The 27,669-nt window shown below is 40.9% G+C and overlaps 1 protein-coding gene across 1 annotated transcript in view; it reads right to left on the reverse strand.

Moving 5' to 3' along the window:
• LOC131663268 (terpene synthase) overlaps window positions 1-27,669 on the reverse strand; it is a 375,296-nt gene that overhangs the window by 84,382 nt on the left and 263,245 nt on the right. Inside the window, exon 6 of the mRNA XM_058933574.1 lies at window positions 21,078-21,180. Coding sequence (XP_058789557.1) covers window positions 21,078-21,180 — 103 coding nt within the window. The remainder of the gene's footprint in view (window positions 1-21,077; window positions 21,181-27,669) is intronic.

Raw genomic sequence — 27,669 nt, forward strand, 5'->3', positions numbered from 1 at the left:
GTGTATGAAATATTTTGAACAACATTAAATTACAGAATTTCCAATTAAACAAAAAATAAAAGTCGTAACATGTGCGTATTGCAAATAAAATCACATTACAAATTATAAAGGATGTGCAATTCATGAGCAATTATAGTAAAAACTATTTCCTAGATTATCAGAAAAAACATTAAATCAAAACAGTATTCAAGTTTATCAAAATTTAAATTCAAATTTTAATGTTGACGTCAATAGGGTTAGAACAAACAGAGTATATGGACAGGTAATATTAAAAAAAACGATCAGAGTAAGATAGAAATATCAAAACAAACAGTTATTCAAGTAGAGCTAAGTAGACATATGAACGAAGTAAATAGAAATAATAAAATCGAACATATGGTGAAGTAGCTAATGCAAAGAATGGATACTATGCTAAATCTTTTAACTATACTAGTAAACAAAATGACATAATAAGCAGTCTAAAACTCGCTGTCTGAAACGCAAACGGTCTTATACAGAGGCACATTGAATTAAAAGCATTTTTAATCTATAAAAATATAGACATCATGTTGAAATTAGAAACACTCTTTACATATGAAAACTATCGCAATATACCAAACTACATTGTACATAACATGAATCACCTGCTTAATAAAGCACACGAAGGTACTGTGATTATAATCAAAACAAATATAAACCACTACATCCACACTAACACTAGTGAAATCTATTTACAAGCAACTAGTGTAATCATGAAAGATAAAGACGGACCGATAACAATATTAACTGTTTACTGTCTTCCGAACAAAACAAGTACAAAAGAAAACTGGACTGACTTTTTCAATATACTAGGAAATCGCTTTATAGCAGGAGGCGATTATAATGCGAAACATCCGTGGTGACGATCAAGATCATAAACTCCAATAAACAAAGCAGAGTAATCTATGAAATATTATAAAAAAATAACTACATTTCAATATTCACTGAAGAACCAACATACTGGCCAACAGATTTAAACAAGCTTCCGGATTTGACTGACTTTGCTATAGTAAAATGTATGAACAAAAATTATTTTTAAGTTTCATTATGCTTAGATTTATCGTCAGATCATTTACCGGTACTAATTACTCTACACTACCAAGTATTTAATAAAGTAAACAATAACATTACAGTTGACTAGAAAAAATATGCTCTTTAATAGAGAAACGCATAACGTGCAACGGTTCTCTTGAAAATAATGCAGAAAGCAGCATCAACTTACTCAACGTAATTTTAACTGAAACTTTTAACAAATGCTGTACTATAATAAATAGAAATAAAACACTGCAAATCACGTTCACTAAAATAGCCCCAAAAATAAGAAAAAGTGATTATTAAGAAAAAGGTATCAGATAACTAGATCAAAACAAATCAAAACTAAAGTAAATAAAGCATCCAAAGAGCTATATACGAAGAAAAAAATACACAAACATAGAATTTTGTCAGATCACGGATTCTTATAGAAGAAACAGATAACTCAATATTGAAAGCTACTAAATGACTTAAAAGGCTCACTATATTTATACCACCTATCAGTAAACTTGGTGGTAACTGGGCAAGATCGGATGAGAAAACAGCTGAAATGTTCACAAATCATCTTAGTACAGTATTCAAACCTCATCAAAGAATAATCACCGAATAAGACAAATCTTACTAGAAGGCTCTGACGTATAAGATAGTGCACCAATCAAATCGATTAAAATAAAGAAAGTATTACAAATAACTAATAATATTAAGAATATAAAAGCCTCCGGTTCTGATAATATCACAGGAAAAATTATTAAAATATTTCCGTCAATTGCAATAAAATACCTAATAAATGTTTCCAATGTATGCTTGCGTCTCTACTATATTACTTCCTAGTGGAAAGTAGCAAAGATTGTTTTAATACCTAAACCCGGTAAAGAGCCAGAATTGGTAATGTCATATATACCGCTTAGTCTTTCATCAGCACTTTCTAAAATCTTTGAAAAATTAATTCTAGCTAGAATTAACCCAATAATACTAAATAGAAAACTTATCCCTGACCGTTAATCCGATTTCAGGTGTAACCATGCCACGATTGAGCAAGGAAAGAGAATAGTATCTGTTTCGAGGGAAACCATCTAAGATGAGCATTACTCCACTGGTATATTCCTGGATGTCATCTAGGCTTTTGACAAGGTTTGGCATAAAGGGCTACTGCACTAGCTCAAGAGATTTTTTTCTCAACTCCACTATCAATTATTACAGTCTTATTTATACAATAGAACCTATCAAATGAAAATCAATGAGAACTTATAAAAACGTCAGTTAATAAAAGCAGGAGTACCACAGGGCAGTTTTGTGAACTATCACTATATATATTATACACCTCGAATCTACCAAAGTATATCTTGATAGCAACATATACAGATGATACAATCTACAGATCTGTAGTACATCTACAGATAATAATAGCAACTAAAACATTACAAAACTACATAAATATCACCTTTAAAATTGGTTTGACTTCTGAAAAATAATACTAAATGAAAGTAAATTCATACATACAACATTCATATTATATTAAATGATAAATATATTCCGCAAAGTAGTTAAGTGAAATATCTAGATATTCACCTAGAACGAAGATTTATACGGAAAGAGCATACATTTACTAAATATAAAAAGTTAGGTCTAAAATGGAAGAAAATGTTCTGGCTTATTGGAGCAAAATCGGAGCTGTCAATTGAAAAAAAGTTATGCTTTATAAAGCTGTACTTAAACCAGTCTGGATATATGGCATTCAACAATGGGATGCTACTTCTAACTCGAATATCGAAATCCCGGAAAGATTTCAATCAAAAGTCACACACAATATAGCACGGGTTGTTTAGTTCATACCAAATGAAATTACCTGAAATGATTTACAAATCCCTATAGTTATAAAAGAAATTAAAAAATTCTTCATAAAATATAACTCCAGCCTTCAAGCCTTCGAAACCACCCAAATAAAATTGTCAACAAACTTCTCAAGACATCCATCGCCAACACTAGACTAAAGAAACATAAACTAATAAATGCACAAATAAATTATCATAATTATTTCAATTATACTTTAAAACAAAGACAGTATACTCACTGAAGTATACTACTGTTTATTATATATAAATATATATATATATATATATATATATATATATGTCTAATAGCAACGAAATGTGTTTATTGTCTTAGTACGTGAAACAGATTATAAATAAACTTGGTGTAATAAAAAAAAATTTGTAAATTTCACCAAATAATTACTCACACACTAATCAGTTTTTGAATAAATTTATATATTAACTTTTGTACATTTATAGATAACTTTGTTGACAGTCAAGAGAGTGATTATATAGATCTGAATGATTATGTGCTTGGCCAACTGAGGTTCACTTCTGAAATAATTTTATGCGTAGAATTTGAATCCAAAGTCAGAATTAGTCCATCGCCTCAGGTTTTTTTGGATATCGTAACTTAAAGAAGTTAAAAAGGCCTATTTTGCTATATTTGGGATTCCATAGCATCGCAAAACAAATGTTTTTCCAAAACAAGAAGAACTATCTAAAAAGTCTATTTTTGCCCTTTAAAATTCATTTTTAATATTTGGGATATCTTTTTTTTCATCGAGATATCGTTGATTAAAGTCAAGTATTTTAGAAATCTCGAAACCGTTAATTTTCCGGATATGCATAAGAAGCATATAAGAAAATAGTTCACTCAATTAACGATATTACAATGAAAAAAAGACATCTTAAATTGATTGATGAAGCCAGGCTTATTCAGAGTAACTGACAGTTACGTATCCAATAATTTTAACTAAAAAAGGTGTGTGCAAAGTTCCATTAAAATCTGTGACCTTCAAAATTGATACTCTCTTTGTTAGTCTTGCGGAAGCCCTTTAGCACCACTCTAGAGGTTTCAGGGATCACCGTCATTTTTATCTATCCCACGGTGATCACATTCTTTCTTCCGTCCCCTGTCATTCCTACTTGTTTGTTTCTGTTATGTTGACAGTCTGAAGAACTGTGCAGTGTCAATTTCTATTTCTTCGACCTACAGTTTTGTCTTCCTTTTGTCTGTCTGTTTCATCCGTGTCTGACTTTGTCGTAATTTCCTAGATGCTACTCTTTAACAGCCCATCGTAGGGTCTTCCGATTTTTGAAAGATGGAAGTCTGTTCTGGACTGTTTTCTGTGACTTCCTTCTATCGTTTCGTATGTCATTCATACTCACCACTCTGGTTTTTGTGGTCGCTCTGTTTCTTTTCTGTCCTTGTCTTCTTTTATTTATGGTGTTTTCCAGGAGTTAGTTTAGATAATCACACTTACTACATATAATCTTCACTGCCTTCTTCATCATGGACATATTAGTTGTTATGTCTGTTATTTTTTTTTTGTTATTTAACGTCGCTCTATTTATGCTCCATTTGTGCTAATCAGCGACGGAGGCTTACAATGTGTTTGAGAACAGAGCACATGAAACTTTTTTCAGTGGTGCTTGTATCAATCAGCAGGGACTGAGAATCGAACCCGGGCCTACCGGGTGCGAGTCCGTCGCCCTATCGACCGGACCATTGCAGAATCACAGTGTATATCAACTGACGGGTAAATGCTTCTTAACATAACTTTGAAACCTATTTCTTCTTTGCGCTGGTAAGTGTAAAATTGCGTGTTTTTTCCTTTCAAAATGGTAATAATTTACAAATATTTTTCCGATGTTGTCGGCTGAATTTTAATTTTGTTTTGTCCTATTACTTTTAAAGGGTAATTTTCTTTGACTATTTTGTTCGGTCAATTTTCTAATGGTTTGATATTCTCTACATTGTAAACCAAGATCGGAGGGGATTTGCTTTTCAACTTATTTGCTTGGATGTTTTATCCTTCATTATGATTTTCTTTGTTTACTTTATATTTTTGAAATATTTCGTACCTGTTACTTGTGTTAGTTAGGGAGTAATCTGATAATTGTGCTTGTCATATTTAAAATTCAGTTTGAACTTCTAAGCTGCTTCTCAGATTTTTATTATTTATAGTTTTCTAGTTTACAGTTTGGTTTTTATTAGGAATAAACATATCTCTCCTATTTGAGTGGCCATTCCGGCCGTTATTTTCTTTTGTTTTGAGGTACCGTTAATGAAGTTTAACAGTCACTTTACTTGATTTGCTAATACTACAGCTTTTCGGGCGGAGAACAGTTTTAACACGTCTGCTCACCTCATAGACCAAACGCTGTCGATTTTATAAATAATATCAATCATTATGAAGACTCAATTTTTATAATGCCCACCTATCTTCTTTTCGTCTTTCTGAATTTTTGAATATATAAATTTCTTCTGGTGAACATTGATTGGTGATGATTAAATTTACATATTTAACATCTGTATATAGTTCATCAGTTTTATATAATATTATTTCCTCTTTTAAAATCAATGTTTCAAAATAGTCGTTTAGAAGCATTGCCATATTATTATCAATTTTTCAAGCTAGTTCTGGGTGTTGTGAAATCTCATCATCCTTTAAATTTTCCAAGTAAACTTGTACGCACTGATTAAAATGTTTTGAGTTTGTAAGTTACTTAAGTTATGTAGAGATAATAATTAAAAACACCTATTACATATTTTGAAAAAATGTTGAGTTGTTATAAAATTGGTACAAAATCAATGTCTTTGATATTTGTCGATAACAGCCAAGAGACATCGGGTATTATTTTAAGCTGTACAAAAAGTTATTTCCAAAATTATTAGATTTATTATCGAATCTACTCTGTCAAATGCTAGAAATAAAATACCACTAAAATGTCCAGTTTTTCGCTTTTATCAATTGATAGGGTAGATATTATGATAAATTTAATACCACTGTATTCTATGTAAAAAAACACCTATTTTACGTAAGAAAAACCGACGTAACTTTGGTGACGGGTAAACTTTTTCAGAGATTACGAAATGGCGGAAGATCAAGAATTATACAATCAGCGATCATCAATACATTGTCTTTGAAGTGACAGACCGAACAGAAATGGTATTTGCGAGACTCATATGACTACCGCGGTGAAATATGAGAAGACTGGACTAGAGACTTAACGGCTAGACAAAAAATGAAACGACTAGTAGACGAAACTATGGAGCTGGTCACCCGATCATTGGCTAAACTATTAGATCTGGCAGTAGTTAACGAAAAGTCTACTGATGGACAAAATTCGATAGTTGAAAAACGGGTCACTAATCCTTCAATCATCGTGCAGTTTGATACGAGCAACATGGTTTTACTCGATATAGTTACGACTAAGGACACAATTTCAAGTGAAACAGTGAATCGATCACAATTTAACCTAATGTATGAATGAGTCCTTCGCAAAAGGAAAGCAGCAAGTAGGGCTCAGCCGATGAAAGTCAAAAGATCTGCCAATATAGTAAAACTATCAACACTTATCAAAATGATTGACCCAAGGAAAACAATAACCAAAGACTTACTAGTAGAGAATGAAGACCTAAAAAATAAAATAGAGTTTCTTAAGTGAAAACTCGATGAAGTAATTCCAAAGGCTGCCGGATCGAGTTTCATTATTTCGAATGACGATATAAGCATCAATATGACACAGAAGCTTTCCATTGATAAATTGCCTATGGTAACTGTTTATAAAGCACAAAGGCATGTGATACTAAGATTAATTAAAGAAATATTGCAAATAACAGACTTAAAAGAAAGATAATTTAAGTTTTTGACATACACACCCAAATCGTTAATGTCTCAAACCTTTGCGTTAAAAGAATAAGATTCTAGTTTCACGGAAGAGGCAGTTGATGCAGAATTTCCTCGTCCGTGAATTGGATAATGAAAACCGATCTCAGGAAATAGCTAAGTCTTTATTTTTATGTGTGCAACGAAAGCTCGTTCGTTAACTATTATTTAAGGTGGGCAAGTGAGGCGCACTCGCTCATAGTAATTAAGGCGCGAAGGGAAGAGGCAAAGAAATGAAAATGGTTAATAACTTTATACACACATAACATTTCGCATTTAAACAAATATAATTTCAATCAATTCAAGGTCACATTACATATAAATTTCGCAATTACGGCACATTAACACCGCATAATGATAAGCCGCATTACACACATTTTAATCGAATAAACACAACGACGTTCTTAACAACTATTACAAAAAGAACAAATTAACTAACTTATCGCGCCTACAAATCTATAGAAAACACAACGCGCGTCGCCCGGCAGATGACCGCCTTGACGACGAACCGACTTAAGCTATTTAGCTAAAAGAGAAAGTCGCTCGGCGAGGGATAGCCTGGGCGATTTCTCTTTGCGCGATTTATTGCCCGACCGTCATTAGGGCAGGTAGCCGGCGTGTGCACGACTTGCTACTCTCCTAATATTAAAATTACGCGCAGTGCCGTCGATGAAGAGAGAGAGAGATAAAATTGTAAACTAGACCTTGGATGCTGGAGCGGGAGTCCTGGCTGCGCCCTGCGCACGGTGTTGCAGGTCGTCGCTGGGCGACTCCGGCTGCGCCCTGCGCACGGTGTTGCAGATCATCGCTGGGCGACTCCGGCTGTGCCCTGCGCACGGTGTTGCAGATCATCGCTGAGCAACTCCGGCTAGCTTCCTCTCGGCCCTCTGTCCTCGGCTGCACTTCTGTCACCGCTGGCCGTTCACCGTCCTGCTCCGAACGACTCGGAAAATATTCTGAGTCTCTACTCGACTTCCTACCGTCTGTGTCGCTCGTTTTTCCTCGCGACCTACAGCTTCTTTGTCGATCTTTTCTCTCGGCACTTGACTTACTTATTAGGAGGCGCGCGACTAACGCGCTAATTGGTTCTAAACGCGCGCCTGCCTAATTTTGCGTAGGGCACGCACGCCTCCGACTATTTTCCTCTCTCTCTAACATCTCTATACTCTCTCTGTCGCCAGCATAGCCGCTTCAGGCCTGCTCGGTCCTGCTCGGCCATCTCCGTCAGCTGAAACAGAAACCATGCATTAAACGCGTTCTCAAATGCGCCCAATGCTGGTCACCGTGCCTTGCCGAGAGAGAGGGGAACTTGGGAAAATTCCGACGAGAACAAGCGCAACGCTTGCTCTCGTCACATGTGAATAGTGTTCACGCTGCTAGACAAGGTAGAATTCGAAGTACCTCCTTACCGCAGTGCCAAGCAAATATATACTAGTCAAAGAGGCTCCTTTTTACGCTGTGTGGCTCTTACAACGCTATTTTCGCAAAACTTTAAACAAGTTTTGTCGCAAAATCGCGCATACGAAGTAAAAAATTGGTGATTTGAAAAATTAAGTTTAAAATGCTGTGACAGGAGTAGACGACGACGTTTTAACGTACGCCACTCCCCCCCCCCCCCGTTCTCGGCTGGCCTAACAACAGACGTTGAGCGCATTCTAAGAGTGCGCCTAATGTGGTTTGTTGTCTTTCAACGACCAATAAGCCGAGAGAGTGGGCTAGCGAAGGCAACAACGAGCGAGAAAAGGAAAGAGCCAAGAAAGAGAGAGAGAGAAAGATAAGGGACCGAGTGCCGGTATTGGGCAATGGTTCATGGAAGGCCCGCGACCGATTAGCGGTAACGACATTAGGTCAAGAGGAGATACGTCAGACGTGAAGAGAAGAAAGAGTTGAGCGACAGTTAGAGAGAAGTAGTCAGATAGTTAAGGACAAATAGTCAAACAGTGAGGTAAAAGCGTGTCAGTCAGTAGAAGATGATGCGACAGAGTCGAATGCGAAGAACGAGTACAGCAGAGGTCGTGAGAAGGAGAGCGGAGTACGAGGAGCAAGAAGTCTAGGAGTCGCAGCAGGACAAAGGTCAAGTGCTCTTCCAGAGTTTCTCTCTCTCTCTCTCTCTCTCTCTCAGCGTGGTGATCGGCCTCGTCACGCTAGGCATCGAGCTGACTGATTGCCAGCTTCTTTGTACAGTAGGTTAAGGTGTTGTGAAGAATATAGGATAAGATTTTAAATTAACGAATCTACACCCTTTATTTTTCCTTTCTCTTACTCTAATCCTCTTGCAATTGCTCAAAGCGTCATTACCTCTCTTTTCTGCCCTAAATAATTGGTGACGAATCGTATTATCTCGTTACAATGCTGAATTTTATAGTATAAATCGCTTCTTAAGGAAAAATTGCCTCACAAATTTATAAACGACTAAAGTTGATTAAGTGAATAGCTTGAAATTTACTATAAAATTATTAAAGTTTTTTACACCAAAAAATTATTTGTGATACACGGAACATTATCCAAAATCAAAATCACTATTTTAACAAACAGCATTTGAATAATAATTAAACAATGAACTCGCAAAATATCTCTTTTGTTATTATAACATCATCAATTGGATAACAATAATTTTCACTAATTTTACATGTATGTACAGTTGGATCTTATAACGAGCGGCTAGACCCTCGTTATGTCTCTCTCTCCCCATACATAATTATAATTATTCTTATATATATAATTGTCTTATAATTATCCCACATGTATTGCAGCCAAAGGTAAGTCAGAGAGAGCGCTAATAGACGGCGAGCTAGAGAGAGAGAATTCGGGAGGCCGGCGCGACGCGCGCGAGTAGGAGAGTGGGGCAGAGGCGCGCGATAAGGACTCGCTCTTGTACCGGCGACTCCGAAGCACGTGGACGTGTGACGAGCGGCTATACTCGTGCTTGCGATCTTTTATTGTCCGACCTTCCGTGACTAACCTTTTGTGACTGACTTTTCGGTTGTCTGCGAATACGCGAGTGTCTACTCGGTGTAAGATACCGGTGCCGAGATTGCCCCTAGTGCCTTTGGCGGGCTAGTTCCTGCGACCACGCGTGCGAGCCTTTAAGGCCGCCCGCCTCTTGACTGCACCCGAGCTATACACTGCGGCGTCATTGCGAGCCACGTGCGAGGCTGAGGATATCGCCTGCAGGGCTAACGCCGAGACATCAATGTAAGTACCTTCTCGAATACGTGTCTCTCTCGCTAGCTTTCGCCACTCTCTCTCCCGCTTACGCTGCGTATTAATTTTGTATTACTTTCCGTAGTAAACTCGATGTTACTCGTATATCTGTTTTCTTCTTTTGCGCTTCTTTTTACCTATCGTAAACAATCCCGTTCCGTCCGGCTTTCGCACCTGAATTTCGTGATTGTTCCAAAGCGCCCATAGAACTACACGACGCTCTCCGCGGGCCAAGGTAACAGACGCTGCACCACAACGTTCCTGTTGCTGCTGGGCTAGGCTTTGCGCAGCCTATTACGAGGCCCACACCGAGCTGTAATCCCCTCGTAATTTATATAACGAGTGACCCGCGCTGGGTCAAAACCCCGTTATATTATGGCGCCCAACAACACATGGGTTTAATAGCTTTGCGAAAAAATCCGAAATTCGAATTATAATTGTATAGCGAAAGCGCGTGTTCGTGGAATCCACCGAGGAATGCGACGCGCGCGACGAGAGAAGAATTGTTTACGTTCAGAAGCTAGCCGTAGCGCACAACCAAAACAAGGCGCTGGGTTTCCAGCACCTTAAAATTTTATCATAGCGTGCGAGCGAGAGTCGTAATTCTTCGTATTTAGAAACGTATGCGTACAAGCGTAACATCTTTTATTTTCCGCTGTGCGTGCTGGCAACAATCAGGCGTATCCGCTTAAAAATTGTTACGCGACCTACAATTAAAATCCACTATTTCAGGATATTCCAAAACTATTGTTTTTCGTTATCAGTTTTATAAAAATTAAAAATGGCCGAAAAAGATATAACTGACTTAACAATTATAAAAGAAAAAATCGACAATCACATTAAAGAATGGATTAAGAGTTTGCCAAGTGATAGAATAGATAACGTTTTGGAAAATCTTGAACTTGTGGTAGACGGTACAATGTACGAACGCGCGAACCGCTTATATAGACGACTGCAAGGTGACTATGAAGAAAAAGACTTCATACAAACCATAGACGCGTGGGACCACGAAACGATAACGCGGCGCAATAACCTTTGCCTCACTTTTATAAAATCAGATGCGCTACCGTGAGAATTGCGTGAAGATCTCGTTAACGCCGTTAATCAAGACATAGAAAAAGACATGATAAATAGCCAAGAAATAGAAGAAACGAATAACGGCGACATGTCACTCACAACAACAGTTAATACACACGAGACACTCATGCGAGACGCGGTACGCACATACACACCGATGTTCGCAGTAATTACGAGCACCCACGTGCCGACATCGCAGTCAACACCGCCGTGCACAGTATCAGCAGCAAACGTAGGCTCAAGTGAACAACGTCATGCCAACACGAACACAACATGTGCGCACGAGACATCGATACATACAATAGGCACCCCAAGTACGATAAATTATCGGGAAGACCTCATATGGGTTAATCTGCCTTGCGGTGAACCTAAACAAATGCCACGCTTAGCAGCCGAGGAGCTAAAACGAGCAGTGATAGCGGAACGTTCACAGGCTCAACAAATTCTCGATCTTCAAAACTGTTTAGAAGTTATGTCAAATGAACACGACAAACTTATAAGACAAAATGAAGATCTGAAGACCACGAACAATAACCTCCTCGCCATACTACAAGCAGCTGAAGCAAGAGTTCAACAACAAAACGAGCGCACACGGTTTAACGCGACGCGTGCAGATAAAGCTGTCAACTTTCGCGATACATACAGCCTCATCGATCCGGACTTCGATCTAACTATAACCAGCCCGAACGTAAATCCCCATGCACGAATCTTCTGCTCGACAACGAAGCAGCAGACAACACAATACGCGACAGGGCCAACAATTTATTCAACCGCATCAGTGAGACCGGCCGACAGGATGCAAGCGGCTACGCGACTAACGGAAGCAGCGTTTCCCAACGCGATCCCTCACATCCCCGCAAGCTCGAACTGGGGAAGGGGGGTCACATCTTCAAGTCGTCCGCTCTCGCAAGCGACGGGCGCGCAACAAACGGCCGCTGCGCAAGCCCAAATCCCTTCGAGCTTCGGTGTCCCCAATTGGCGATCGAGCCCACTTCTCGCAACCTCCCGCTCGATGAGTTCAACCAGGAATTTAGGGAAAACCATCAGGGAATGGAAGATTTCCTTTGCGGGAGACGGCACCATCAGCATCGAGGAATTTTTGGAGCGTGTTGAAGAAAACTGCTGCCTAGACCGAATAGCGGAAGACGAGCTTTTAGACTCGTTGTCCACCCTGTTCCGCGGATCTGCGCTTCGATGGTACCGCTTGCTACGGCCCACGTGGTCGTCGTATGAACAGTTCAGAGATGCCGCGCTATCCGCCTATAGTAAATCCAGGAAGTACAACCGTAACCTATCGGTTGAAGCACACCTGCGGACACAGGGCCCCGATGAACCGGTCCGCGATTACCTTGCAGCGCTGAATACTATTTTTAGCTGCTTCGAGAGACCGTGGAGCGTCACAGACCAGGTCAACTTGGCAATCGATAATATGTTGCCTAAACTGAAGAAAGAGTTGAAAAAGACTCAGAACTACTTCGCGTCGTTACCGCAGTTGTTAGCCAAAGCAATGGAAGTAGAGATCGCGGAGTCCGACGAACACTGGAAAGCCCCCCCCCTCCGCGGAACAGAGCATGCTGCCCGACGCGGCATACCAGCCTAGGGCCAAAGCGCCAGCGAGGGCCAAAGCGAGCATCGCGTCTGTGGTAGAAAAGTCTTCTTTCTCTGAGGCCGACTTCGAAAAATCTTTTCAAAAGTTTTTCGATAAAAAGTGGCAGCAACTTGCGGCGGCTAAGAAAGGGCTTCCCGTTCCCCTTAAGGACGCAGTACAAGAATCGACCACCGTCGGCTCCCCGAAAGATGGCAAACCTCCGGCCTACCCGCGTCAACGCGAGGGAAGACGGAGCGGGGCAAGCGGCCGTGGCCGCCCGGCAAGAAACGGTCGGGCCCAAGTCATCACTCCCAAGTCGGATAAAAACAAGGGCAAGCCTCCCAGCCCCGATGCTGAGAGATTACTCTTTTGGGACTGCAGCTGGCCTGGGTACACCAAAGCCACCTGTCCCGAGTGCTCAAAAATCGAGGCACCAAAAAACGTGGAGAGGAACGCGTAGATGAGGTCCCTACCGTTCCAATGGCGACCCGGACCTTCGCTACAGATGCCCCTGCGGGAGAAGCGCCAACGCATTCCGATAGTTTTGCGACGAGCGCGTTGGTAGAGAAGTACCCCAGATGGTGGCTGACGCTTAGCATCGGTCCATTTACCTGCAGGGCTCTGTACGACACTGGAGCCTCGCGCACCATTCTGAGTCCCATCGCCCTTCAGATTGCTGCCGCGATGAACAAGCGCGTCAACATGTATGTCGGGCCCGGCGCGAAAGCAGTCGATGGTCATTATGTCCCTATCATCGGTAATGTACAGTTACCCTTTACGATAGGTGGTGTTACCCACTCGATCGACGTACTCATTTTGAGCGAGGCTGATGCTGATTGCACCCTCGGAAATGACTTCGTTCGAGCCTTTTCCGCGTGTTTGGATCCCGAGACCAACACGATAAGGATTAAAGGTTGCGATCAGGAAGTCCCAACCACTGTCTCCTCACTTCGTGCGGAGGAGGCGATTTCGCTGGCGGCCTTGGGTATCGAAGAGATCTCGAAGGAGCAGCGACAAGAAATCGATCGAGTGATGGATGACCTCCTGCCCGAACCCTCCTGCGAGCAGCTCGGCTGTACCGGATGGATCGAGCACGACATCGACATCGGCAGCGCGCGCCAAATTAAACAGAAATACTATCCGGTATCGCATAAGATCGAAGAGGAGATGCACGTGCAAGTGCATAAAATGCTGCAGATGGGAATTATTCGTAAGTCCCGCAGCGAGTGGTCTAGCCCGGTGGTGATGATTCGAAAACCCGACGGCGAATACCGATTTTGTGTGGATTACCGGAAGGTGAATAGCGTTACTCGCGTGAGCGCATATCCGCTGCCCTTTATAGATGCGATACTGCGAAAGCTCCAGCACGCCAGATTCGTGAGCGCAATTGACCTCGCGAGCAGATTTTGGCAGGTTCCTCTTTCGGAAAGGGCCATCCCGATAACTGCTTTCACCGTCCTAGGATTCGGGCTATTCGAATTTGTTCGGATGCCCTTCGGATTGGCTGGTGCCCCGGCAACATTTCAGATGTTGGCCGACAGGCTCATCTCGCCCGAGATGGAGCCTTATGCCTTCGCGTATCTTGACGACGTGATCATCGCTACTGAAACGTTCTCAGAGCATGTCCGCTGGCTCACGCATATTCTAAAAAGAATACGTGAAGCTAGCCTTACGATCAACCGCAAGAAGTCCAGGATTTGCATGACCAAGGTGCGTTATCTCGGCGTGCTAGTAAATCGCGATGGTACACGCCCCGATCCAGAACGAGTCGCACCGATACTCGAGTACCCAGCCCCGAAAAATCTTTGTGCTTTGCGCAGATTCTTGGGCATGGCCTCGTGGTATCGAAAATTTCTAAGCGATTACGCCACGATTTGTGAGCCGCTTAACGCGCTCACCCGCAAGGACGCCAAATTTGAATGGCAGGAGGCGCAACGGCAAGCTTTCGAGCAAGTCAAAGCCCTTTTGGCAACGGCCCCTGTCCTAGCCAGGCCCAATTTCACTGCGCCGTTCATCATCGAATGTGACGCGAGCGATACCGGCCTTGGAAGCGTTCTGCTGCAGCGTATCGACGGCGAAGATCGAGTTCTGTGCTTCGCGAGCCGCGCCCTGACGGCTTGCGAACGCCGCTTGTCGGTTACCGAGCGTGAGTGCCTCGCTGTCGTATGGTCGACCGAAAAATTCCGACCCTACGTGGAGGGGTATCACTTTACAGTTGTAACCGACCACCAGAGCCTTAAATGGCTCACTAATCTGAAACACTCAAACGGTAAGCTTGGTCGCTGGTCCCTCGCGTTGCAATCGTATGATTTCGATATTATACATCGCAGGGGTAAGGACAACGTCGTGCCTGACGCGCTTTCACGCATGTTTGAGGCCGACGAAGACGAGCTTGCGACTACCGCTTCGTTGACACTCGACGAGAGCATCAACGACCCGTGGTACCGCAAGAGGATGCAGGAGGTCCTCGAGCGGCCCACGGATAACCCCTATTGGAAGGTTTTAGGCGGCCGGTTATATATTTACAAGTCTGACCCCATCATCGACGACCTCTTCGGAACCGATGACGACGCTTGGAAGCTCGTTATCCCAAAGGAAGACCGGGCACGAGTCTTATCCGAATGCCACGAGGAGCCGACGGCAGGGCATCTTGGCCGCTACAAAACCCACAAGCGCGCGAGCCTCCGCTATTATTGGCCGAAAATCCATCACGACGTAGGATACTATGTTAAGAATTGCCAAATCTGCCAGCAGGTCAAAACCTTACAAGTCACACCAGCAGGATTGATGGGACGACACCTCGTCACGCGACCGTGAGAAATTGTGTCCGGCGATACCATGGGCCCTTTCCCGCGATCCGCGCAGGGCTACGAGCACTTGCTCGTCTTTCTCGATCTCTTCACTCGCTGGATCGAATGTGTCCCTCTCCGTAAGATTACTGGGAAAATCAGCCGATGCCAACTGAAAGAACGTGTGTTTCTGCGTTTCGGGATCCCTAAAAATTTCTTGTCTGACAACGGTACTCCGTTCAAGAATAAAGTTGTCGACGACTTTTTGGACTCGTTCGGCGTGATACACGCGACATGCGCCCCGTACTCGCCTAAGAGCAACCCGACCGAACGCGTAAATCGCACGCTCAAAACCATGATTCAAGCGTTTATCGAGGAAAAGCACTCGACGTGGGATACGCATATAGCAGAGTTCGCGTTTGCCTACAACACGGCAATACACGAAGCAGTGCGCACGAGCCCCGCCTTCCTAAATTACGGACGTCATCCCAAGCTGCCAAACTCGAAGAAACGAGAGGAAGAACGAGCCGTGGCTCGGAACCTCGAGACGGCCGCGGTCACCGACTGGCACGCTCGAATTAACAAGCTTGACGACTTCCGAGCCGTTGCACTGCAACACTCGCGAGAAGTTCAAGATAGACAGGAGATGTACTACAACGCTAAGCATCGCGACGTCAAGTATAACGTCGGTGATAGAGTCTGGGCGAAGAATCGTATGCTGTCCTCCGCCGCTAACCAGACGACCGCGAAACTCAGCCCGAAGTACGCGGGCCCGTTCATCATTACCGCACGCCTCGGTCCCAACTCATACCAACTCCAGAACGAAGAAGGTTGTGACGTTGGTAAAGTCGCCGTCTGCGACTTGCGCCCGTGTTTCGACGGAGCTCGGTGCCCCGATGATGCAGCAGACAGTCCTCTCCCCGAAGGAAACGAAAACAACGAGACGATGTCGTTGAAAGGAATTCTCTCGCCCGATCGCACGCAAGAAAGCGACGAGCGCGATGCCTCGAACGACGCCGTTTCGGTCACAAAAGTTATAGGGCCAGAGGCCTCAGCAAGCCCACGACAGGACCTTGCGCAAGGCGACGTACCGACCGCCCCAAGGAGAAGAGGTCGTCCTCGCAAGCAGAAAATGCATGCTCCCGTCGATGTATCCCCTCGGCGCTTGCGTTCCAGGAACTAACACCCTACGACTTTGCCTGTTTCCTCATTTTCTTTCTGCTTATCTCACCTTCTATGCTAATAAAACTCTGTTACTGCTTCAAAGCTTCTCGCTTCCCTAGCAGACGCTATCGCTCGATGCAGCTAATTGAGTTCGTTTTCTTGCCTAACATTACGTATGCTTCGCCCTGTAGAGGATGCTGACCAACGCCGAAATAGCTCCCCTCGCCAAGTGGATGGAAGAAGTGCTGCATGAAGCACTCACGGCGGCCGTAGCTATCGCATCGCGCCGAAACGCTGCGCCGACGACGCGAAGGGACGCTTCTCCAGCTCCAGCTCTGGCCTACTCCAATGCAGTAGGGGACGACCCCGCTAACGAGTCGCGGGCCTCGTCAGATGATAACAGCGGCGCAAGTTCCGCGGAAACTACCCTAGACTTCCCCCAGAGGATGCTACGCAGGCCGAGACGGCCAGAGGGCAATGCAGACCGTAAAAGCGAGAATTCACCGGACCACGGCCTGAAGCACGCTAACGAGTCTCCTTGCTCCGCCCTGGCGGCCGCCGAGCGCTTGGAGGCCATCCTGCGGCAGCGCGGCTACGGCCCCGAGGAACGCGACGTCGCTACGAGTCTCAAGACCAAGGTAGACCCGGCCCCGACGACGAAAGAGCCACCTACCCTTGAAGAGGAGTGGAAGGTCCTCCAGGCTCATTTCACCGCCTGCAGAAAGACGCGGCTAGCCGCGGAAAAGGAGGAGGAGAAGGCCTACCGAGACGGACTCGCCTTCATCGACCGTCATGGGCCCCGCGGTCTCGCTATCGCGGGAACCTACGCAACCAGGCTGCAGGAGGCCATAGAACTCAAGGCCTACCTCCAGGAGACGATCTCCGAATGGCGAAAGGAACGCGAGGCTCGCAAACAGCGCGAGGAGACGTGACAACGCTTACGAGAGGAGCAACGTCAAGCCCAGGAGCACCTCGAGACCGTAAAACGGCAGCTCGCAGCCTTGGGCGACCCACCGACGTCCCACTCCCGTCGAGCATCCAACCAGGCTATCCCGAACGACCGGACGCGCCGCACGCCAGGCTACTTTGCCCTGCAAGGAGCCGCAGGAGACGAGCCGTGCAACCGCTGGGCCGGTCCCCGTCCCGACCTCTTCGGCAAGCGGGCTTGCTCCACTTGCGGCCTCACGGGAGTACCTCGAACCTCCGACTGCCCGAATTGGTCGAGGTACGAGCTTTGGAGGAGCGGCGGACAGCAGCCGTACTCGTATAGCACGGTCGAAACGCGTCAACGCCGGGAAGCCTTCCTTCGAGACCGAGAAGAGTCGTCGGTCACCCACGCGGACGACGGCGACAGACGAGGTGTATCCGGACACTAGGTCTAAACCTAAGCGCTACGACCATCCTCACGACCTCGCCCTCGAGGTTTTCCCCCCCAAGAATCAGGCATTGACGCCCATTTTTTTTTCTTTTCTCTTCTCGTTTTCTTTTATCACGCGTTATTATTAGATTTGGGATCCGCGCGAGTAGAGAGTTGCGGTAAGCTACATTCCACCTAGAGCTTCTAGTGTATAAGATGTCGAAAGAAATAAGTAAATAAAACATCTTTTTTTACCACTACGATGTCTTGATTTTTCTTTATCAATTAATTTTCCTTGCTTGGTGGAGAGAGACAGGTTTTTCGATCTGGTACGCCCTGCTACCCAGCTCTGGGGAAGGGGCATATAACGAGCGGCCAGACCCTCGTTATGTCTCTCTCTCCCCATTCATAATTATAATTATTCTTATATATATAATTGTCTTATAATTATCCCACATGTATGGCAGCCAAAGGTAAGTCAGAGAGAGCGCTAATAGAGGGCGAGCTAGAGAGAGAGAATTCGGGAGGCCGGCGCGACGCACGCGAGTAGGAGAGTGGGGCAGAGGCGCGCGATAAGGACTCGCTTTTGTACCGGCGACTTCGAAGCACGTGGACGTGTGACGAGCGGCTATACTCGTGCTTGCGATCTTTTGTTGTCCGACCTTCCGTGACTAACCTTTTGTGACTGACTTTTCGGTTGTCTGCGAATACGCGAGTGTCTACTCGATGTAAGATACCGGTGCCGAGATTACCCCTAGTGCCTTTGGCGGGCTAGTTCCTGCGACCACGCGTGCGAGCCTTTAAGGCCGCCCGCCTCTTGACTGCACCCGAGCTATACACTGCGCGTCATCGCGAGCCACATGCGAGGCTGAGTATATCGCCTGCAGGGCTAACGCCGAGACATCAATGTAAGTACCTTCTCGAATACGTGTCTCTCTCGCTAGCTTTCGCCACTCTCTCTCCCGCTTACGCTGCGTATTAATTTTGTATTACTTTCCGTAGTAAACTCGATGTTACTCGTATATCTGTTTTCTTCTTTTACGCTTCTTTTTACCTATCGTAAATAATCCCGTTCCGTCCGGCTTTCGCACCTAAATTTCGTGATTGTTCCAAAGCGCCCATAGAACTACACGACGCTCTCCGCGGGCCAAGGTAACAGACGCTGCACCACAACGTTCCTGTTGCTGCTGGGCTAGGCTTTGCGCAGCCTATTACGAGGCCCACACCGAGCTGTTTTAATCCCCTCGTAATTTATATAACGAGTGACCCGCGCTGGGTCAAAACCCCGTTATAATCTCTATTTCGCAACGTAATTTTAAATGTTTAAATAAATTATCAATTTATTATTTATTGATAAATCGGTTAAAAAATCAGTTATCAAAGTGTCAAATTCTGGCTTCTCATTCTTAAGATGCTAGTATCACAGTATCACTGTTTTATATTCAAATTTGCATCATATTCATCTATTGCAAAATTTTTAGTGATATTTACTTGCAAATTTAATTAAGTTGACTAGTAAAATAAACGATCATAATAAGTTGAAATACGAGATAGCGCATTGAATTTGATTAAAAAAGTGCTTTTGTTCATTTTAGAAGCTTGCAATTATTGATTTTGCATAGTATACAATAAATTTTCCACGTTTGTGACATTACATTCCTTATATAGTCTTGATTTTAATCAAGTACCCTAACACATTCAAGCGTGTACGTGGGGTAGCACCTGAGCGCTTTTCCTCAGTTTTCGGACGTGTGGCGAATTACTATTGCGCAGTGAAAAGCGAAAAAAGAGACAAATCTAACTGGATCATTAAACTGGTTTTTATCTGATAACAATAAATCAGAACCTTCTATAATTTTCATTATTACTTTTTGAACTTTTTTTATTTTGCGGTTGTTTATTGCATTTAAAAGTTTATTTTTATTACATGATTTCTTTTTGTTAATTAATATTTTATTTTCAACAATTTTATCACTCTTAGTCGATAGATTTCCTTTTTGCTATTTATGTCACACCTAATTGATCGATTTGTAATTAACTGAAATTCATATTATCGAGTTCTGATATGAGTCATGATATATTATCGAGTTCTGAAATTACAGTTTATCTCGCGGTTGGATCAAATAAAAAATTATACATTAGTTATTCAAGGAAACTTTTAATCCTTGTCCTTAACGAATAAAATTTACTTATCATGAATATTTGTGTATGAGTAATAAACTAAAGATTTAGAAAGAAAGTAACCTACTAGAATAAACTTGGTAAGTAGTAAATACTCTAAAGGACATACATTGCAACGGTAATGATTGTACGTATTGATTCGTTCGCAATTCGGCAGCAGTGGAGGCGCGCCAGCTAGCGATTTGAAGAGAAAGAGGGCGCGTGGAAAATTGCATTAATAACATCTTAGTTGGCAACCGGTACTCAACTGAGTTTTTCTTCCAAACACAAGTTTTCTGGTCGTGATATCGAGGTGTTGCGGAGTGTGGAGCGACGGAGACGGTAACAACAGCGAACGGAAGTCGGCGACAGCAGCTTGCAGCGGTTTGAATGACATCGTCAACAGCTTTGGCGGCATTGGCATCGACTGACGCAGTAGTGCCCATAGAAGTAAGGAGCTTCCAGTTATCAGCAAGTTTATGAACAGGTACGGTTGATCACCGTAACCGAAACTCACGGTAGGCGCACCTACCTTTCTTTATCTTTGCCTGCAGTATACTCATTTCCCGGAAATATTTGCACAGATTTTGTCTAGGGGATTGTAAGAGATAATTAACAGCCTCTACATACCATTCGAAAAACAAGAATCATAAGTCAGGTGACTTAAGGTGAGTTCAACTGAAGGAGTTACGAGAAGTTGGATCTTGAATCAAACGCAAAGGCGGATTCACGTATACTCATACGTAGATAACAGAGTGGCGGATAGCTCTGCATCGTGGGATATTGAACCACCATTTTCCCCGTTTGCACGACTAAATTCCTCCCTCTTACAACATATGCAGATATAGGATTTCCAGTATGACTGTTTGTTTTTTTCCATAAAGTTTTAGGCTAAAATTTTGTGTAAAAGCAAATATACTTGTAATTTTTAAAATTTATAATAATAGTGGTTTACATGAATTAAAGAATATGAAAGGATACTAAGAACTTGACCATCATCGGCTTTAGTTTGGATAGCATGAACTATTGGAAAACTGAATTTTCCCTCCGAAAGATCTTCACAATAACTTTTATTTTCCGTATACTGCAATAAAACAAACGTAGTTACTGTTATGTATTCTTACATATTTATTATTGATTTATATTATTCAAACCAAAGTATTTAAATATTGTGAAAAAAATATAGTATATATTAGTCATTGACTTTATTAGGCTGTATAATACAATCCTATGTCTACATGATAAAGATAAATTAAAATTTACTTATATAAAACAGAACTATTGACGTCGTACCAGCATAAAGAACGATACCTCAAGTATGTTTCTCGGAAGCTGCATAATAAGAAAGGGGTAGAAGCAGTTGAGGTGATAGCAAAATCTTGACGACACATGTTTACACATACTACTAAGAAATTCCTGACTATATCGTAGCGTATTTTTTGTCGTTCTTATCCATTTATGATGAAAGTGCACATAATGGCAACGAAGTATCAGAGAGAGAGAAAGCAATCCTGAAGTCATCTCAATAGATTACGTTGCGAAATGTACTACAGGTAAGAAAATAGCGTATTGCGTACTAAACCATGTTGTTTTACATGTTGGACCACATATCATTACACATCTGATACTGAGAGTCATGTTGTCGTAAGAAAGAAGTTTAATTTATAGTGCAGAAAGCAGCAGACGATAATCAAGCTGTGTTGTCATGAGGTTTTGGAAGTTAGACTATATTAATGGGGACAGAAACTTCTGCCTTATTTACAATTCATCCGATTATTTATTAATTAAGAACAATAGCTATACAAAGAATATACTAACATATAAAAGTTCTAAAATTATATGATCTCAGGTGAATGATCTAATGTAACTTACCTATGTTTTCAGAGCGCGAACCGCGTCCATATAAGTAATAATTCATATCACTGGAAAGAATGTATTATGTCATCTTAAGACCATTTTGTGGGTTATTGACCGCGAAATAGGTGGAGCTTTTTTTAATAAGTGGACATTCTTTCATCCACGAAGAGGGCGGGTTTGATTGGGTTGAATCATCATCCCTTAAATCCATTTTTCGTAAAGTCTGCAAAAGTATATCTTCGCAATAAATACTAATTCACGTATAACATTTCGCGGAAACTTATGTTCGGATAAGTGACAATTGACGATGATTAATTCGCACAAATGTTTATATAGGACGATCCATGTCAACCGGATCACTGCTGTGTCCAAAATTTGATGTGACCAAAAAAATCGTGCAACGACTCATTTTAAAGCTTAGGATATCTACTTTCTGATGCTGTGTGTGCCTTTGCAAAATCCAACATGGCGGCTCCAATATGGCGGCTACAAGAGACAAACTCGTAAACAAAAAATTTTATTTTTCAAATTTTTAGTAATAAATGTTACAAAAATTAATATTTCATATTTTTTTATGAAAATCTGGCTCATTTCCTACAAAAAAGTAACAGAGACCATTTTCGCTAAAATGAAAAATAAAAAAGTTATAATTTTTTGAAAATTTTCAAAAATAAAAAACTTTTTTTACTCAGAAGGAAATGACTTTGGAAAAAAAATTTAAGGAACGAAATTGCTTGAAATTCATCAAAACACAAGTGTGAATTTTTTCGAATTCCTTTGAGCGATTTTTTGCTTTCTGCATTTATCGGATTGATTGAAAAATTAAAAAACTTCCCAAGATCTTTTACAAAAATTCATACGTAGTTTACGACTAATTATAAGAACTTTTTTTTAAATTAGTTGGTCTATTTTAGCTTGTTCTTTCTACGCCTTTTATTTTCGGAAACGATAGTCTTTTTCAAGATAGTCGTTTTTCTGATATATTGGGTGGTACTCAGTTCGGTAGAAAATCAGTAACGGTCCTCCTCAGGATAGTTATTGAGATAATTTTCCAGGTTTGTGCGGAACATCGGTGGTCAATTTCCAATAGTCCTTTTCAGAATAGTTGGTGTATTTCCTACTTGTTTCATTTCTATTAATTTTCTTATTTTATTTCCATTGTTTTTACAAGTACGTATTCGCATCCTAACTGTGGACATGGCTGATTCGTCACAGAATCTCCATTCTAAGAGATGTTGTAACCCACTGGGTAAAGATGGTCATGTGGGTAAAAACTTGCGGAATATTTCGCAAGGTATTTTTGAGTCCTATCCAAATTTGCATCCACTATCAAAAATTTGTCACACTTGCAGAAAAAGTATTTATAACTCTCATAAAGATCTTTCTTTTGAAGGTAATAGTCGAGATTACATGGAATTTGATGACTCCTTGAATGAACCTCCGAATAAAGGAATACGCGAATCCTGCAGTAAAAATGATAGTATAGAGGACATGAAATTTGATGATTCCTTGGAAGAACAAATGCAAATCTAGAGAAGAACAGTTAGAAGAACTCTTGAATGGCCTTAAAAAGAAATTCCTAAGTTTATCTGAAAATGATCCAATGCGTACGTCTATTCTCACTATAGCTCCTGATTATTGGAGCATTCGTATAATCATGGAAGAATTTAAATGTTCTTATAGACTGGCAAAAAACTCTAAGGATTTGAAAAATGCTGGTGGAGTATTATCAGTACCACCTTTCAAAAGGGGAAAAAATATAGATGAAGAAGCTGTATCGAAAGTTATTGAATTTTACGAAAATGACACAAACGGTCGCATTATGCCGCATAAAAAAGAAGTTATCAAAGTCAAGATAGATGGTGTGATAGTTTCTAAACAAAAACATTTACTACTGTATGATGTTAAAGTTTTACATTTCATGTTCAAGGAGAAATATCCAGAACATCTTATTGGATCATCTAAGTTCGCAGAGCTGCGTCCTAAATGGTGTGTTTTAGCTGGATCATCAGGAACACACAGCGTTTGCATATGCACGACTCATCAGAATGTTAAACTAATGTTAGATGCTATAAATCTTAAATTTTTAAGCAGGGATTCTGAATTTCAATTATGTGACTACAAAGATTGTTTTAAATTCATTCAGTGTAAGAAACCTACAACTGATTGTCATTTGCTACAGTGTAACAAATGTCCTAATACTGAGAAGCTTTCCGACTTCCTTTTGGAATTATTGAAAAAAATAAAATCGAACAAGTTATATTCAGCACTTGGCAATCTACTGATCGCTGTACTCTCAAACAAGAATGTCTTCCCTCAAATGAATTTATAGAAGTATTGTGTGATCGCATCAAAGTTCTCATTACGCATAGTTTTATATCAAATGAACAAACAAAATTTATATCTGATAAAAGGGAAAATTTAAAAGAAAATGATATATTGCTACACTGTGATTTTGCGGAAAATTATGCATACGTGGCTCAGGATGCCGCTCAAGCTTTCCATTATAACAATGACCAATGTTCGGTTTTTACTGTTGCATTTTACTATTGCTCCAATACCGAATTAAAACATCACAACATGATTTTACTATCAGATTGCACAACCCATGATGCAACAGCAGTTTATTTAATGCAGCAGAAAGTGATACCGATAATTAAAATGTTGTGTCCAAAAAGTACAAAAATTTATTATATATCTGATGGTGCCAAGTAACATTTTAAGAATAGAACTCAAATGATGTACCTTGCCCATCACAAGACTGATTTTCAAATTGATGCGGAATGGCACTGTTATGCAACGTCTCATGGTAAATGCATCTGTGATGGACTAGGTGCTTCTTTGAAGAGTGAGGCAACCCGATATAGCTTACAAGCTGAACCAAAAAATGCTATATTAAATTCTATAACTCTCTTTAAATGGGCTAAGGAAAAGTTCAAGAACATATAATTTCTTTACTATACAAAAGAAGAACATAAGAGGTTATCTGATACATTAAAAAGAAAATTCCCCAACCCACCTGCTGTAACCAAGATTCAAAGTAGCCATGCGTTTATTCCAAATACTGACAATAAATTGATAATAGACGCTATGCGGCTGCAAAAGATAATGTGGATATAATACAATATTAGAATTAACAACAGTTGTACATTAATTGGACAATATCTTACACCATATCTAACCACTGAATTATTCCCAGTATAATTTAAAAACAGCTGTCCCCCGGGTACACATGTTTAATGCCTTGGGGTTATAATTTATTGAATTTTTAATTGCAAACAGTTTGCCTCATAGCTTGTGTGGGTTATTTGGTTATTGGCCTCACTAGTTTATTCTCATTATAATTTAAAAATTTCTGCCCCTGGGCACGCAGGTTCAATAGCTTGGGGTTAGTTTTCTTACATTTTTATTTATAAACAGCTTCTCCTGAGCTTGCGTGGGTTATCTGGTTGGTGTCTAGCGGTCCAAGTTACTTTTTCGATTTACTCAAAAAGGATCGCCTTTACTGAACAATCTTATAAAATGAAAAGCTCTTAGAATTAGTCGTAGACTACGTATGAATTTTTGTAAAAGATCTTGGGAAGTTTTTTAATTTTTCAAACAATCCGATAAATGCAAAAAGCAAAAAATCGCTCAAAGGAATTCGAAAAAATTCACACTTGTGTTTTGATGAATTTCAAGCAATTTCGTTCCTTAAATTTTTTTTCCAAAGTCATTTCCTTCTGAGTAAAAAAATCGCAAAGTTTTTTATTTTTGAAAATTTTCAAAAAATTATAACTTTTTTATTTTTCATTTTAGCGAAAATGGTCTCTGTTACTTTTTTGTAGGAAATGAGCCAGATTTTCATAAAAAAATATGAAATATTAATTTTTGTAACATTTATTACTAAAAATTTGAAAAATAAAATTTTTTGTTTACGAGTTTGTCTCTTGTAGCCGCCACATTGGAGCCGCCATGTTGGATTTTGCAAAGGCGCACACAGCATCAGAAAGTAGATATCCTAAGCTTTAAAATGAGTCGTTGCACGATTTTTTTTCACATCAAATTTTGGACACAGCAGTGATCCGGTTGACATGGATCGTCCTATATATATATGAGGGGTATTCAAAAAGTAAGGTGACTTTATGGTTTTCTCAAAAACTATTTATTTATTGGTCAATATTTATGTTGTCTCCTTCAAAGTAATCCCTGTTAGATATAATACACTTGTTCCCTCGCCAATCATCGAAGCACTTTTGATAATAATTTTAAGGTATAGCCTTGAGTTCTTTCAGCAACGTAACTTTTATCTCTTCAATCGTTAAAAATCGATATCCTTTCATGGGTTTCTTAAGTTTTAGGAAAAGAAAAAAGTCACTGGGATCCAAATCCGGTGAATATGAAGGCAGAGGCATGACTGTAGTGTTGGTTTTGGCCAAAAAATCTCTCACAAGCAACGATAAATGAATAGGTGCATTATCGTGATGCAAAATCCACGAATTGTTTTTCCACGACGTTTTTTGCGTATTGCCGTTTACAAACGACGCATAACTTCAAGGTAATACTCCTTAGTAACGGCACGTCCTTGTGATAAAAATTCCTGATGAACTACGCCACGGTAATCAAAGAAGACAGTGAGCAAAACCTTCACATTTGATCGAACTTGGCGTGCTTTTCATTGGGACGATTGGACTTTAGTTTCGACATATACCCACGATTCATCACTAGTTATAACCGTTTTGAGAAAATCAGTATCTTTATAGACTTCATTCAACATCTCCTGAGCAATGGTCATGCGCCGGTTCTTTTGATCAAAATTATACAATTTTGGAACAAATTTCACTAACACACGTCTCATGCCCAGAATATCTGAAAGAATATCATGGTGTGAGTTAATCGATAAGCCAACATCTTCTTCAACTTCTCTGATGGTGATTCGACGATTTTTTAACACAATTTCTTTCATTGCTTCAACGTTTTCATCTATTGTTGATGTGCTGGGATGTCCAGGGCGAGGTTCGTCTTCGACATTCTCTCGGTCTTCTTGGAACAGTTTATACCACTTATACACATTTTTCTTACACAGAGTAGACTCACCGTATGCAATTGTTAACATTTCAAGAGTTTTAGAGCACTGGATTCTATTTTTTACACAAAATTTAATGAAAACTTTTTGCACCATTCTTTTCGATAGAAGAAAATCGTTGAGCACACCAAACACTTCTAACCTCTGATGCCTCTGCCAGAAAAACAGCACGTGCTATGTAATTAAAACTGTGAATATGTGATCATGGCGAGCGTACCAACACAACAACAAAAATTCAAAACTTGAATGTACGTAGCCCGCGAAAATTGAAAAGTCACCTTACTTTTTGAACATCCTACGTATATAAATATATATATATATAGATATATAAACAACTTATATAAACATAGACTCGAAATCACACAATAAATATAACAAATGATTAGGAAAGAAAGAAAACGTGTTTATTAAACGTAAACACAAAAACCATGGTTAATCGGTCAACCCGACAATCTTAAAAGAAAAAGAGATAGCTTCTTCTTTAAGCAGGCTGATCCTAGGCTCATCCTATAAGAAGCGCCAGTCTCTTAAAAAAATAATTTTTCTCTTTTACCGAATCAAAATGGAATCATCTTCAGCTAATCTTTGATTTATAGGACCCATGTCTTGAAATCTTGAACAAATATCTTGAAATCATCTCCAAATTGTCTA

The sequence above is a fragment of the Phymastichus coffea genome, unplaced genomic scaffold, assembly GCF_024137745.1.
Source record: "Phymastichus coffea isolate CEN01 unplaced genomic scaffold, Cenicafe_Pcof_1.1 PCOF00032, whole genome shotgun sequence".
Classification (NCBI taxonomy): domain Eukaryota; kingdom Metazoa; phylum Arthropoda; class Insecta; order Hymenoptera; family Eulophidae; genus Phymastichus; species Phymastichus coffea.